Source organism: Pogonomyrmex barbatus, unplaced genomic scaffold, assembly GCF_055798465.1.
Source record: "Pogonomyrmex barbatus isolate J1 unplaced genomic scaffold, ASM5579846v1 scaffold2, whole genome shotgun sequence".
Classification (NCBI taxonomy): Eukaryota; Metazoa; Arthropoda; class Insecta; order Hymenoptera; family Formicidae; genus Pogonomyrmex; species Pogonomyrmex barbatus.
In genome coordinates this window covers 7,254,392-7,269,083 of record NW_028297116.1, presented here as the reverse complement: position 1 = coordinate 7,269,083, position 14,692 = coordinate 7,254,392, and the positions used below count along the sequence as shown (strand labels likewise).

Below are 14,692 nucleotides of genomic sequence, written 5' to 3'. Positions count from 1 at the left end.
TAATGTCGCGCTAAACGCGCACGTAACTCATTCGCGGAATCATCACAGCAGAATCGCAATGAAGGTCCGGAAGATCGACAAAACGATCTTGTGAAAAATCAAATTCTGAAACGTTGATCCATTCAAATCGCGCAAATTCGAGTCATTATCGTTTTCCATTTAGCATAAAAAAACATGAGGAGATTTCCGATCCTCCTCACGAGAAACTATCTATGTTTCTTCCTCGAGAAAAATATAACGCGCTGCTGATTGACTAACTGATTGTTATATTAATGCGTTTTTATTATTTGACCAAGAAAATTTAACATTCCTATCTTCCTAATTTCGTTCCTAATCGCTTCTAATATTTGTTAAATAACTTCTTATCGTATATTATCTAAAATAATTATTGATAGCGTCGATATAGATTTGAAGACGCGTTTGCTTTCTATAAATCGTTTTTCCATTTTTTTTTTTTTTTCACGATCACGGACGATTCCGATTTCTCCGCGTCGCTTTAATGGCGTTACAAATCGGTCCAGGATTCCGGGCATACCGGCTGATTTGAGATAATCCCGGCTTCTCTCGACGGATTTGTCGCACGCGCCCGTAAATGGCGCGTGTTCCAGCGACCGTGCATTCTTCACGCGGACGAGAACTGGTTGTTTCGCTATTGCCGCCGTCGCCGTTGTTGTCGTTGCCGTTGCTATTGCCGTCGTCGCCCGCTGTTCCTGACCGGTGCCGGGCCCGTATGCGTGCACCGACCAACGACCGGACGAGGAACTGTGCAAAAACTTGAAAAGCCAAGCGAACATGCGCTCGCATGTACGGAGGTTATGCAACCCTGTGAATCCCGTTGTCCCCCTTCGTCGGCGGGGGGGAGGGGGGAGACTGTCCGACTATCCGCTGCTGACCGAGTGAGCACACGACAACCGGCCCAGGGCCCGGGGCCCGGCGACGCAATCGCTATCCGCGAAAGACAAAGTTATCCGTGGCGCTTTAGGAACGTCACCACCTTTCCCAGTTCCGAGGCGATCCGAGGTCCGATATGGTAAAAGTGCGACACCGGATCAATTAGACCGCGTGGACGATTTTGAGCAATTCGGACGGAATCCGCGACACACAAGTGATTTGATACGTAAATCGTTGCCGATTTCCCTAACAAGACGTACACGTCTCTCGCGCACGATCAGACGAGATTTCTCTCACGTTTAAGTCCGATCGAGCGTGAATTTTTTCGAGGGAACTATGCCTTAAAATTACAAAGATTGCTCGACATATTATCGAATGAAAAAAAAAATATATATATATAGAAAGTCCTGTCTGTTTTTGTCTGTGTTGTCTATATGTGCACTTTGCGTGATTCTAACTGCGAAATGCTCGGAAAGGATCGAATATATGCGAAAGGTATGTTCTTACATGACCAATAAATCGTATAGAAAACGGAAATGCCATTTGGTACCTGTGGCATACGTATATACTTGGACTCCTGCGCGCAGGATGGCATCGTAATCTCTTTCGCACACTCGTGACGATGATTAAGGATCATCTGGTATACGAGCAGAGCTACTTCCAACGCATCTGGATCGTCGCAGTTTGTGATTGCCGGTAGAAGATTGCGCTGTCGTTCGACGCCTCCTTTGATGTGCATTTCGGACGCGTATGCGCTTCGCGGGGGAGGGGGGGGATTACGAGCCAATCATTTGTCGCCTGTTGACTGATGATCTACTATTTTGATCTATCGAATTACGATCTTATCTTCCCAGGCAGTACAATTTATTGATTTAATCGTAAATAATGTAGAAAATAATATCTAATTTGTAATTTATAATAATTTGAAATTAAATAAATTAAATAAATTAAATAGATTAAAAAATTAAATAATTAAATAAATTGAAAATTTGATGAATATCGTTTTTTAAGGAAGAAAAATGATTTCGTCCTAAAATGATTGGGCTCATTTATTTACAACATAGAAGCCAATTTTTACGATTGAGCGATAAACGCGTGGTCCATCAATTCCTAGAATATTTAATATGTGTGAATAAGCCACAGTTTGCAATCGTGTCACTTCAAATGACTCATTGTGATGACATCGTTGCGATAATCACCCGGAAGTCCAGCGAATCATCGAATACTACCGAATCCGGATCGAATCATGGGCGAGTGAATTTGGCCACTGTGAACACTTCATCGAACACTTTGTTATTTCCGATCGGGATATGTACCGCTATATGCGAACTTTCAAGATTTCTGCCTATTATCAATCTGCCCACGTAGGCTTTTCGATCAGATGAAACCCGAAATCCGTGTCTTTTCGCAGCAGCCTCCGTAACAATATAACAAGAATTTTTTTTATACTTCACCTTATGCATCTGTTCCGTAACTTATGTAATGCGTTAATCGATCATGACGCAATACTGTAACAACGAAGGAAACGTGAGAACGCGGATGTATGAAGTTGCGTAAATATGCAAAACTGCTCTTGTAATCTCGTAACATATGCAACTTTAATAAGGAACGATCGATCTCGAACTCAAAGAAAAATCAGATCAGTATGGCTGAAAGTCAAATTTACATACTACATGATAATTGAGCGTTGATAAATATGTATCATCGTTTAAGTAATCACGAAGTAAATTGAAAAAAAAAACTGCATATTTTTCGCTTTTAATACTGATGTCGGTTTAATTTGCGACACAATTAATTTCGTACACGCGAACTTTAATTAATGTAATGCATATGTTAAATCAGCTGCTTAATTTAAGGTACGAAATATACTCTGAGACGAACCGTATTCTGGGACTGACCAAAAATTTCGCCAGGAATTTCGCACGGAAGCTTAATCGAACGACATTTAACCGACTTATGGACCGCGAACATTGCGCGCTCGCATTGTGGCATCTCTCGAAATTTCCGGAGGGTGCGAGCGGTGAAAGACTGCAAAGCTGCGTCGTAAATTAGTACTCGATGACCGTGCGAGCGAGACCGCGCGCACCTTTCGAAGCAACGGGTCTTTTCGAGGCAGTTTTATCGTCGGCCGACAGGCGTTTAACTTTACGAGCGGCCACGCCACGTATATACTCTATCTCCTCCTCCTCCTTCTCCTCCTCATCCTCCTCCTCTTCTTCTTCCTCCCCCTCCTCCTCCTCCTCCTCCTCCACCACCTTCTCCTCGTCTTTCTCCACCGCGTCTTCCCGCTTTCTTTCTCCATCCTCTTCCGCTCCCTTCACCCTTTGCTCGCTCTTTCGCGTCTCTTCGTCACTCTGCCCTTCTCTTTCTTTCTCGCGTGCGCTTCTCTTCTAGGCACAGGCATGCTAATTCACGTGACGCGCGTAACATTAAACCCTGACGTTTAATCCGGTAGAAACGCGCGTGGCTTACACACGGGCACCGACCGTCGACCCTTTATATGGTTCGGTCGTACGGAGGTTTCTCTCTCTCGTGAACGTATCTGGTAATATCCGGCGCGAAAGTACGGCGCGGACTTCTATCGCGATAATGCTTCGTTTGTCCCGATAATCCGATTAATTTATATGGATGAGCTGCGCGCGGCATCGCGGTTCTCCGCGATTCTCTGGACGTGTCGGGGGTTAAAGGTCGGGTCGAGAGCCTTCGCGCGAAAATTCATGATCGTCCGACGATCGTAACCGCGAAGCTGTTAGATATCCGGTGCGATAGGTACATTTGTAGATCAATTTAACGAGCAACACGCATTAATTTCTACGAATGCGTCAGCGAAATATTCCGTTCCTTAATCTCGCCATGTGATTTTAAGTGACGTAAATCTAGAAGTATCAAGCGCTGAAGCGTTTGAATGAATAAGAAGTATAATACCGCTATTATTGCCGTCATTGAATATATAATTTTTCTTTTTTTTTTTTTTTTTTTTCTTTTGGCGCAAAAGTTCATCGGGTATCCGTTTCGATCCGTTTCAAAATAAAAACGTAACTTTGATGTTGACTGAATAGTTACAGGATCAATCAATTAATAAATTTACTATTTTTTGTTACAGTCATTCTTCGGTCGCACGTATAATAACCCCACTAGCGTCTCGGTATGTAAGAACGGCGGCAACTGCGTAATTAACAAGAGGAATCGGACGGCTTGCAAAGCCTGCCGATTAAGGAAATGCCTAAACGTCGGCATGTCCAAGTCGAGCTCGCGTTACGGGCGGCGTTCCAATTGGTTCAAAATCACTTACTTTTCCGAGCAGATGAGGCTAAATAATCGAACCACGAACGAGATTCCATGTCGGCCTTCCGGCATCGCCACACCCTTCCGTTTAAATTATCCACCGCAAAGTGATGGCAGTAATGAGACGGACGGCCCGTCGACCAGTCAAGAAAATCTGGCGGCATCTCAATATTCATACAACGCACCAACGTTGCACAGACCAGACGGATCGCCTCGTCCCGACGACATGGCTTTGTACCATCAATATTACCTGCACCGTTTGTACTTGGGAGAACACCAGCCGCAACTACCGTCCGTCACATCTCCATCCACGTCGAGGGAAGTCTCATCGTCGCCACGTGATAATCCTTCGCCGCGACAACGAAGTCCGTCCGCAGAAAGTTCCACGATGTTCACTCAGGGGACATCGTTTTACCCGTCGGATCCTTACCGATCGCCCATCGCGGCGGAATCATCACTCTCGAGAAATTACGTAAGACACGTCGACGGATCCGACAGCGACGAGGACGATCGTCTTCGTGACGTACAGTCCAGGAGCAGCTCGAGTCGATCGCCGGTCACGCCCTCGAGAACAAACGAGCAAGAGTCGTCCAAACCTAAAGTATCGATCAACGGTATGCTCATGTTCGCGGGCCAACATTCTCTATTATTCCCGGGAGGGATGTTCTCGACGGGGGCGCACTCGTTACCACCTACATGGAGGTATAATAATCTATTTTTGGTTAACCCTAGTACCAGTAATTCCGGCGACGACGAACCAATTGACCTCAGTATGCGAGCGAGCGGCAATTCGTCGCAATCCAGAGAATCGCCGGAAAAAGAAGAGAAGGAGAAAGAGCAGAACGAGAAGAACGATGGATCGTCTACGGAAGAGACCACGACGTATCCGCTCGATCTAACGCGTTCCGCTGGTACGTCCTTAACGGCGAATTGTTTTTGAAGTTCATGAATTGAATTTCAAATTAGATTGATTTTCTTCGCCGATTCGAAGTCGTCTTGGTCCGAAGAGACACGTCTAAAGGTCCGTGCGATTTTTAGAAAGGTAATTTCGAGAGAGGTTCGAGAGGACAGACAATATTCATAATACCTTGTTCCACTGATGAAACAAATAGAAATGAATAACGTAGCGAATATCTGATGTATATAGAACAATTTTCGCACTGGAAAGACAGCGATGTGATGTTGATTGCAGGGAGATGCGAGTCGTTTTGACCGCCGATTAAGGTAGTACCATCATGAAAATGTGTTCATTTTGTACATATATAGAATATTCGAAACGATTATATTGGTGCAGTTAATTTAATTTATTTCAGACTAATTGAGATATACATGACTCACACAGACATTTTGAATCATTTTAAACAAACCAAGAAACCACATAAATAATTAATTAATTTTTTCAAAAATATTATAATAGCTTATTTACATGTTCTTAATATCATTTCAGCAACAAATACATAAGTTTTAATAAATACATTTAGTTTCAATATTGATAGTCACAAGAGTAACTACACGCTATTTTTTTGTTGATAAAATAAAAAGAAAGATTATATTTTATATATGAATCAGAATGAGCTAGAGTGAGTACATATATTGGCCAGTAATTAAAAGCTTTAGTATATTTATATAAATATATCATACACACGAACCAATCATAGAAATGTACATACACACACATATACATAGATATAATATGCATATTTATGGGATGTTTCACTTAATATAAATATTTTCATTATTGATGGTACGGAAAGATATGTAAAAAAGATATTATTACTATAATAATTATTATTAATATTATTATTATTGTTATTAGAATCAAATATTATCGCCATTATTATTATTAAAAGAATATCGTCATTATTATTAAGCGTTATTTATCAAATGTTCCGGGAAAAAATCTTCTGCAGTAGTATAAATGTGCATTGTCAAATATGACAATATATGTGTAATTTAAACTTATATATTTGGACATTTTCACGGTATATATTATATTAAAAAAAATATTTATATAATTCTGTTCTTTGCGACATATGAAGAAAATTTCCATCAATTATTGAATTTTTAATGTTTTTATCCGGAATTTATTATTACAGATAGTAGAAATAGCTCTATTTGAAACTAATAAAAGAGAACATGATGACAATATTTCGTATAATATGAATCGACCTTAATAAAAAACTCTCAAGGCTGATTTATTTTAAAAAATATTGTATATTAATTTATATATCTCAAAATTAAATTCTCTTTCTTCATGCGATTAAAAAAGTTTTTAAAAAATACATTTAAGCAAAAAAATAGAACAAAAATATTTTTATTTCTTTGTATATGCTTAAATATTATTATACAAATATTATATAAATATATATATATATATATAAAGGCCGATTCAATTTTCAAAATTCTCATTATTTAATTTTTTCGTTCTTTACTAGTCTGGAATATATCGATTTTGTGATTACTATTCATCATTTTTAATGTCTATGACATTAACTAGTGTTTAATGATGGTAGTATACTAGTTTCATAATACGTTGTTGAATATGTTTCAAATATGTAAATTTGTATCTAAATTCAGAAAAAAAACAGAAGTTGTAAATAAATTTTTATTTACAAAACCATTGGAAAAAGGTCAATATGGATTTTTATTACTATAAACCAAATGTTTTGTCAACTAGGACGAATTACGACAGGAGAAATTTAAGTGATGTTTAATGGACCAATCTTATTTCTTAATGCGGAAGCGAGTATATCGACGAACATTCACTTTGAAAGCGGTATTTTTTAAATTTGGGTGTCTCAAATACTCAAATCTATACTCACTTGACTTTAAAGATTCGTTTCATGAACCACGAATATTTTCAATCTTAAGAACACATGATTTCAGATAGATTGACAACCAACCGGCTTGTAATTATAATCAATCTTCGATAATGCTGAAAATAATGAATGTCTCTTTTGCAAAACTATACGCGAGTTGCGTGTAGAATAGCTTTTTTCTTATATTTTGTATATGTAATGTGATGTACACTGGTTCTCCAAGTATCATTAATCAACTACAGAAATTTGCAACTGCAAAGTGTTGCAAAATTATTGAATTACGAATATCAGCTCACACAGTTAACCTTGGTGGATTGAGCGTTCTTTTTACATCCGGATTGGACACTTGTCTCTCTTAATATCACGTCATTCGCAAATTTATGGAATATATTAATGCAGTTTTATCAGTTAATAATTTTTGATTACGTTATAGCAAATTCTTTTTATTATATCATAAAAGTATCGTAATGTTTATAGCAAATATCTGAAGAGAATTACATTCAATATACAATTCTTGAAATATTTCATAAATAATGCAAATAGGACACAAACGGATAAATTTATGTTCTGTTAATAATCAACCTTCTGTAATACAACAGTTCGAAAAAACACGCAAGATGTCTTAATTCACTCATAAAACACAGCGAAAAACTACTGTTTTCTACAGAGATCGAAGGGACTTCGCGATCAATCTTGAGTGGATGACAGCAAAGAAAAATTCTGAATGATCTGCCAGATAAAAAAATTACCCTGCCAAGTTTGGGATACCCCGCCGTATCAACTCGTGGAACAGATAGTCAATTCGATACCGATAATCGAAACCGACGTATATCATGGTATCGGAATGATACAATCTCCATTCCCAACGTGTATATATACTTACGTATATAATAGCGCGCGTGTGTATACACGCACGTACTAATGCGGATAACAAACGAGCGAGACTTAAAGCAGTGCGTCAGTCTCCACGGCGACTGGTTATACCAGCCGAGCAATAAGCAATCGTTTAAACCCGTCATGACTCTATGCATGAGAGTTGGGCAACACTGCCGCGTACAGGACGATTTTAACCGTTCGTGAGCGCGACTCCCGTTCGGCACGAGTGAAATATCGATAGACGAGCCGGTTTACGAGTCTGCGACACGACCAGCTCGTCTCACGTTCGCGACGCGCAAAAGCGAATTTCCACGGGAACGGCGACGACTAGTCCCAGAAAGAGAGAGAGAGAGAAACCGCACATAAACGTAAATCTCTAGAAATAGAATATATAAACGTTGAGAAGTGATTGACTATTGTCGCTGCTCATTCCGTGTACCTCTCGGAAATTCATTCCACATGTTATTCGCACTATGCCGTGGATAGAAAATATATGTGAATGTTAATTCAATGTAAATATAATTAATTATATTTAATCGTTTTACATAAATATGTGATATTACAATTGTGCAAAATTTAAGCTGGTTTCGCTGAAAATAGATTTTTAATTTAATACTAATCTTAATTTTCCTACTTCAAAATATAATTTAAAATAAAAAATTATTATAGTACCAAAGAAATTTATCAGAATATAAATCGTGTTGAAATTGATTAGAAATTAGATTTAATATATAATAGCAATAACAACAGTTTGCTATTTATTTAAATATTGATCTACAGAAAAACAAGTAATTTTGCTATAAATTTCTATTGTCATACCTGAATTCCTATATATTTTAATAAACGAGATGCATGAAAAGTCCCTAAAATTACTTATCGAAATTTTTTTTTGATTTCGCGATATAACGAATTTAAACAACCATGCATCCAATTGTTGTTATGTTTAATCATACAACATGATCACATATTGACTACTTTAAAAAACACATGAGAATATTACATGAATAAATTTATGAAGAATCATCATCGATTAAGTCATCATCGACTATATTATTTTCATGAATATATAGATTATATAGCTATCAATAAGGAGATTTATATCGTAACTGGAAACGTGCGCGCGCGCAGCCGCAGCGGTCTGTTTGGACTTTAGTCTAAGACGCTAGTCGCTTTCTCTTCGAAGCGACTTACGGAAGATGCGTACAGCGATCAACCGGAGCGGCGACAACAAGAGAAGAAACGTACAATGTACAGCAGACCGTGTGAGCATAATACGTAGAATGTCAACGATTCTCCTGGGACACGCTAGACAAGTTATCGGCAACGAACGCGAAAGTCGACCCGAGCGCCGGCTGCTCGCTTATGTCTCGAATAACATCGGGTAAGAGACGTCGGGAATTCTGTGTGCGGTTAGCCGTCGTGCATTTTCTTATTTTATTTCCCCTTACCTATTTCCCTCCCTGATCGAGCAAATTAATAATTCAAAGAGTCAACTGTAATGACGCCTAATTGATTGCGCGAAATGTGGCGTTCGCGTAAAACCACTGGACGCGCGGCCGTGAGTAATGAACCGTGTATCCGCGTAATTATTAATTTCTAGAGTCGTTGACGGTTTTACAAAGTAGTACCATTTATTTCGTTAGTTCAAAAATCACGCCATGGCCGACGGACCGGACGACGATAGAAGATACGAGCCATATCGCGGCGCGCAATACGGTAAAAATAGATCTGAGATGGAATTATAATTATCTTACTGATGTCGACGAATTCGTAATCGTCTCATTAACATTGTCGACGACAAACTAACTTTCTATAGCATTTCTATTTTAATAAGACCTAAACATATATCATATATATGATACTTAATATCATATGTACTTTACGTATCGTACGTACACTCGACTTGAATTGGCCATCGAGAAACGTTATTATTATGCTATTTCAAACGTATCTATTATGATACAATAACAATAGTATAATAAACTATTTGTATTGTCATCTTTAGTTGTAGTAATGTCTAAATACTGTAATCAAGGATAATCAAGGTAAAAAAATACAAGTAATGAGAAAGTGATGAAAAGTTGAAGTTGAAGAAAATTTTTATTAATTTAAAACCGCGGGATCTAATTCACGGCGATTTAGTTGTCGTAGTAGACAAACCGAGGAGAAATTGCGTTGTTCAATGCGACGCGAAGACTATCGTCGGTATCGATAAACCTCACCATGAAGTATATACCGGCTTATACGGATACCTGGCGTGCACGGAGAGCGTTAGGGGTTAACGAGGGCCGATCGTGCGATCGGTCGATCTTTCCCAAGAGCCGAAGCGGCCCAATTAGAAGGCACATAAAAGCCGGGCGCATAATCAGCAATTTGTATTGTCGAAGGATAAGGGCGCGCGCGTGCGCTCGCTCGCGAAAAGAAGACCGTCTCTATCCCACCCTCTCGGTGCGCCCTCATTCCGTCTCTCTCGTTCATTGTTCTCCTCTGTACGCCCACTCCTCTTTCTTTCGGAGCCACTTTGCAAAATAACTTCATACACACAAGGCGAACGACGTTGGACGAAGGGATGAGAGGTAAGGGCGCTGATGCAGCGCCGCGCTCGTTGACGGTGCCGGCTCGGTGAGATCGAGGAGGGGAAAGACGAGAGGAGGGCTGGCACCCGATTAAGCTATGCAATCGCCAATTATCGGCAATTTGATCCGGTTATAACTCAATTTAAAGTAATTGGGCCGCGTCGAGCGCTTGCTCCTCATGAGTCTTTCGTATGTATTAAGACGCCTTGCGTACGCACACACACACACACACACACACACACACACACATACACACACACACGCTTGCACTCACGTGTGATTTATGTATGTATATGTACAATGCACGTACGAACGACGGACATACAAAAGAAGGAACGTGAAAGGTAAAGAGAGAAAGACAGAGAAAGGCAAAGAAGAAACGGGAGAGAGACGTCCCGAGGAGCAACGTTGTAACGGCTTGCATTTAAGAGACTCAGCCTGGCTGCTTTTAGCGCCCTTCGATGATCGTAAATTGCTGATCGGCCAGCGTGCACGTCAGCATGGAGCAGCGATACTGAAATCTTTCCTGCGGCCAGAATTGATGGACATACGTACGCTCGGTAGACTAAAGCAAAGTACAAAAACGTGACTCCCTGAATTCTACTTCTCATTCCTGCACGCTTCCAATTTATCTGATATCTTACAACACTGATTATTATTTGCGATAATTACGGATTACCTAATTAGTTTCATCTTATATCACTATACGTTAAAATTTCATAGACAAAACTGAAATTAAAAATCACTAGTAATCAAATTTATAAGAGTTTTAATGATAAAAGAGATAAGCGCCACTTATTTCTGAGACATCTTTTTCTAACACTCTTTGACAGACACAACATAATCATTAAATCTACCGTATTGCTATTCGATCGCGCTTTTTGTCAAGGATTTTTTATTCATATCAATCTTTCGCTCTGATGTTACTAACGTAACAATTAGTAACGCGTTCTTGGCATCACGCCTTTAATCACCGCCGTTTTATCTCTTTTTTGTCTTTCTCATTCCGTCATAGTTTTTTCTCAATCTTCCTTTTCCATCCTTATACTCTCGATGTTGCAAGTTTCGTAAAATAGTTACATTTAGGCGCGATGTCATTATGTCGATAGCCGGTTCGCACCCATTGACAAATTTGACGAGATACGCAATCAATTGGTCTTAATCGGTGTTAATCGATACAGCGATCGGTTCATTAGGCTCGTTTCTCCCAGAAACAGACAAGGGATATTAGCTTTTCGATCACGTTCAGTCTGGCGGAAATCTGTACAACGCCGCGATTACTTTCTTTCTCATTGGCCTCGTACTTTGATTGAAATCTATATAAATTGATTGTATAAATATTTAGAAAGATTTATTTTTTTCATTCGTTATTCAGACTTATTAAAATCGCAATATATTTTTCTCAAAAATAAAGTTCTTTAGAAATGTATTATTAAAATTAATAAAATTATTAAAATTAGAACACATCGATTAAAAAGAATTAAAAATTACAAAAAAATAAATTATTAAATAATTTGAAAAATTATCTTCCTTAGCGCGCGAGTTATCTCAATGAAAATATTTGTAATAGTATTTGTAACAATGCCTGATCGGACAATTTATCTTAGAGATATAAATGCAAGTGACGTCATGAAAAGTAGAATTTCTACGATTGTGTGGGATGTACGCATGGTCTGAGTTCAAACGTTTGCTATTATCCAATTCCGCTCGTGTACATACTCCACGTGCACTCCTTTCACGATCTGTTACGTGTCTTCGTACACGTATATGGAATGGTAACAAACTTACATACGCGATATAGAAAACTTTCCCAGAAGAAAGTAAATCAAATGCATAAAAGTCATCAAATGGTTGTATAAAGATTGAAAATGAGAAAAAAATTATAAGATAAATGCGTAGGGATATAATTTATCGTTGTGCTCGGTGTATTATTAATACCCATAAAAAATTTAAATTGACGAACTTCACGTTTCAGTATTATAACGACTCCACCTCTTCTTAAATTCTCTTTCCGCAACTCATCACATTGTTCCTGATGAGAACCTCGTTTCGCGGCAGATTTCGCGTGCGGTTTCTATCCGTCGCTAGGCGCGAAGCAATTTCCGTGAAACCCCATTAACCCTTCGTAGATGAACGACGGGGAAGTGGAAGGAGGCGGCGCGGGGTTTTTAGAGGAGGATAAGGAGAATCGTGCGGGAGGAGGATGCGGTGGATCTCGCACTTGTCGCTTGCCACGCCAGTGTTGCACGTTGCGAGAATATCGGGCCTCCTCTATGCACCGGCCGCGCGATGCAGCGCGGCGCGGCACGATGTTTCACCGCGAAACAGAAGGGAGGCGGAGCAGAAGGAGGGAGAGCATCATGATGAAGAAGAAGAGGAAGAAGAAGGTGGAGAGGAAGAGGAAGAAGAAGAAGAAGAAGAAGAAGAAGAAGAAGAAGAAGTGGCCCTGGCGAGGCAAAGGGTCACAGTCGCTTATGTAAACCATATAGAAGCGCGCACTATCTAGCGGCGCGCCGTTTATCTAATAATATTATGGTGCAACGCCAGCCCATAAGAAGCGCTCGAGATGCACCGGTCGCGGCGGTTCGCATGCACATGCACACGTACGTGCTCGTGCGAATATTTGTGCGAAGGAGGAGGTGAGGAGGAGGAGGAGGAGGAGGGACGACGGAGGGGGATTCCGGCACACCGAGGGTAAATCCTCCTCGTGCATCGTCCAGATGCGCAAGGTGTGTGCCTTCACGTTCACAGGGGTGTGGGAGCACTTGTCCGTTGGTATCGGCTGATATTCCGCGCAATAGGCCGCGTGCGCGCGTGCGGAGCCGCGATATTATCATTGCGGAACCTAGCGTTTTTCCGTGCCGCGCGCTGGGAACGCACGGAAAGTGGTACCTGGGCGGAAGGATCTGACCGCGTGGCGTGGGCGATATACGTTTAATTTCAGCGAAGGAGGAGGTTCTACGACGATAGTAATTAATTATAGTAATTAATTATTGAATTCCTTCGTGCCTTAGAAATGCGAGATTACTTTGAGAAAATAAGCTTCATCGAACATAATATCACTATTTATCTTTACGTGTGTATTATATACATGTTTATATATTTTTATATTCGTATATACACATACAGAAAGAGAGAGAGAGAGAGAGAGAGAGAGAGAGAGAGAGAAGAGAGAGAGAGAGAGAGAGAGAGAGAGAGAGAGAGAGAGAGAGAGAGAGAGAGAGAGAGAGAGACAAATCTATGAAGACGAATGATGATGAAGAGGAAGAGAAAGGGACAAATCAAAATTAAATATTAACTCGTGATCCATCGATTCCATTTACGAGACTCGTTTTTCAGATTCTCGGAACTTGTTCACTTAGAACAGTGCGGTAATGTTAAAATTAATAAAGGCATTTGCAAAAACAAGGCGTATAAATGCTGATCGGGAGTCTCACGAGCACGCGCCCCGCGATAGTTCCGAGGCGCGTCAAGGAATCATTAGACGCTCGGCTTTACTCTTTTTTCAAGGAGCGCGGCAATTTTTTTCTTCCTCCGGACTCGTCGCCAGGAATGGTCATCCAGCACGCAACACCAGTAGCACACGCGACGCATTAATTCCAGCATTTTTCTGGCATTCCGGCATTAACCTCTAAAGCAGGCGCGTGATTGCGACCGATCACGCGTGCTGTCCGTTAAATCGCCTATCGTTCCACTTTGCTCGCGCGGCGCGCTCTGAACTTGCACGATTTTTGCCTTCTTAATTCGACTCGGTCGTGCCGGAATATAATGTTGCGCGAATATATCCCCGAAGAAGAACGCGATCGTTCTTCGCCGCGCCGCTAACGATCACGGGCAACCTCTCTTGCATTAAGCTCGACCATGGGACCCATAATGGTGGTCGATCACGCGTGCCCGATCTTAAATTGTACCGCATCTTTCTTCATAGGATCCGCCAACATTTCCAATTTCTTGTCTCGCATTAATACGAATTCGTTTCATCATGATCAAAGAGACGCGCCAACATTTTTAGCCTCTGCTTGATTTTGAAGATCATGATTTCACAATTCATGTAACCCTCTTTCTCAAAACATGCTCGAACATATATCATCAATTAAAGAAAATTTATTTTGTGTTACCAAATCATTGAAAATATTGAAAATATCTTATTATAATCTTTATAAAATATAAGATTCGGATAAAATAAACATTTTCTTGTGCATATTTCGCCTCGATTATCCACCTTTAAAATTAAATTCGGTACGA

The 14,692-nt window shown here is 40.2% G+C and overlaps 1 protein-coding gene and 1 long non-coding RNA gene across 4 annotated transcripts in view; one reads left to right on the top strand and one right to left on the bottom strand.

The window, feature by feature from the left end:
- LOC105427672 (uncharacterized) overlaps positions 1–6,766 on the top strand; it is a 30,673-nt gene extending 23,907 nt beyond the window's left edge. The window contains exon 3 of the mRNA XM_011639529.2: positions 3,995–6,766. Coding sequence (XP_011637831.2) covers positions 3,995–5,116 — 1,122 coding nt within the window. The 3' untranslated portion in view covers positions 5,117–6,766. The remainder of the gene's footprint in view (positions 1–3,994) is intronic.
- Positions 1–14,692, bottom strand: part of LOC112552669 (uncharacterized) — a 206,307-nt gene that overhangs the window by 47,346 nt on the left and 144,269 nt on the right. The gene's annotated exons all lie outside the window — the stretch shown is intronic.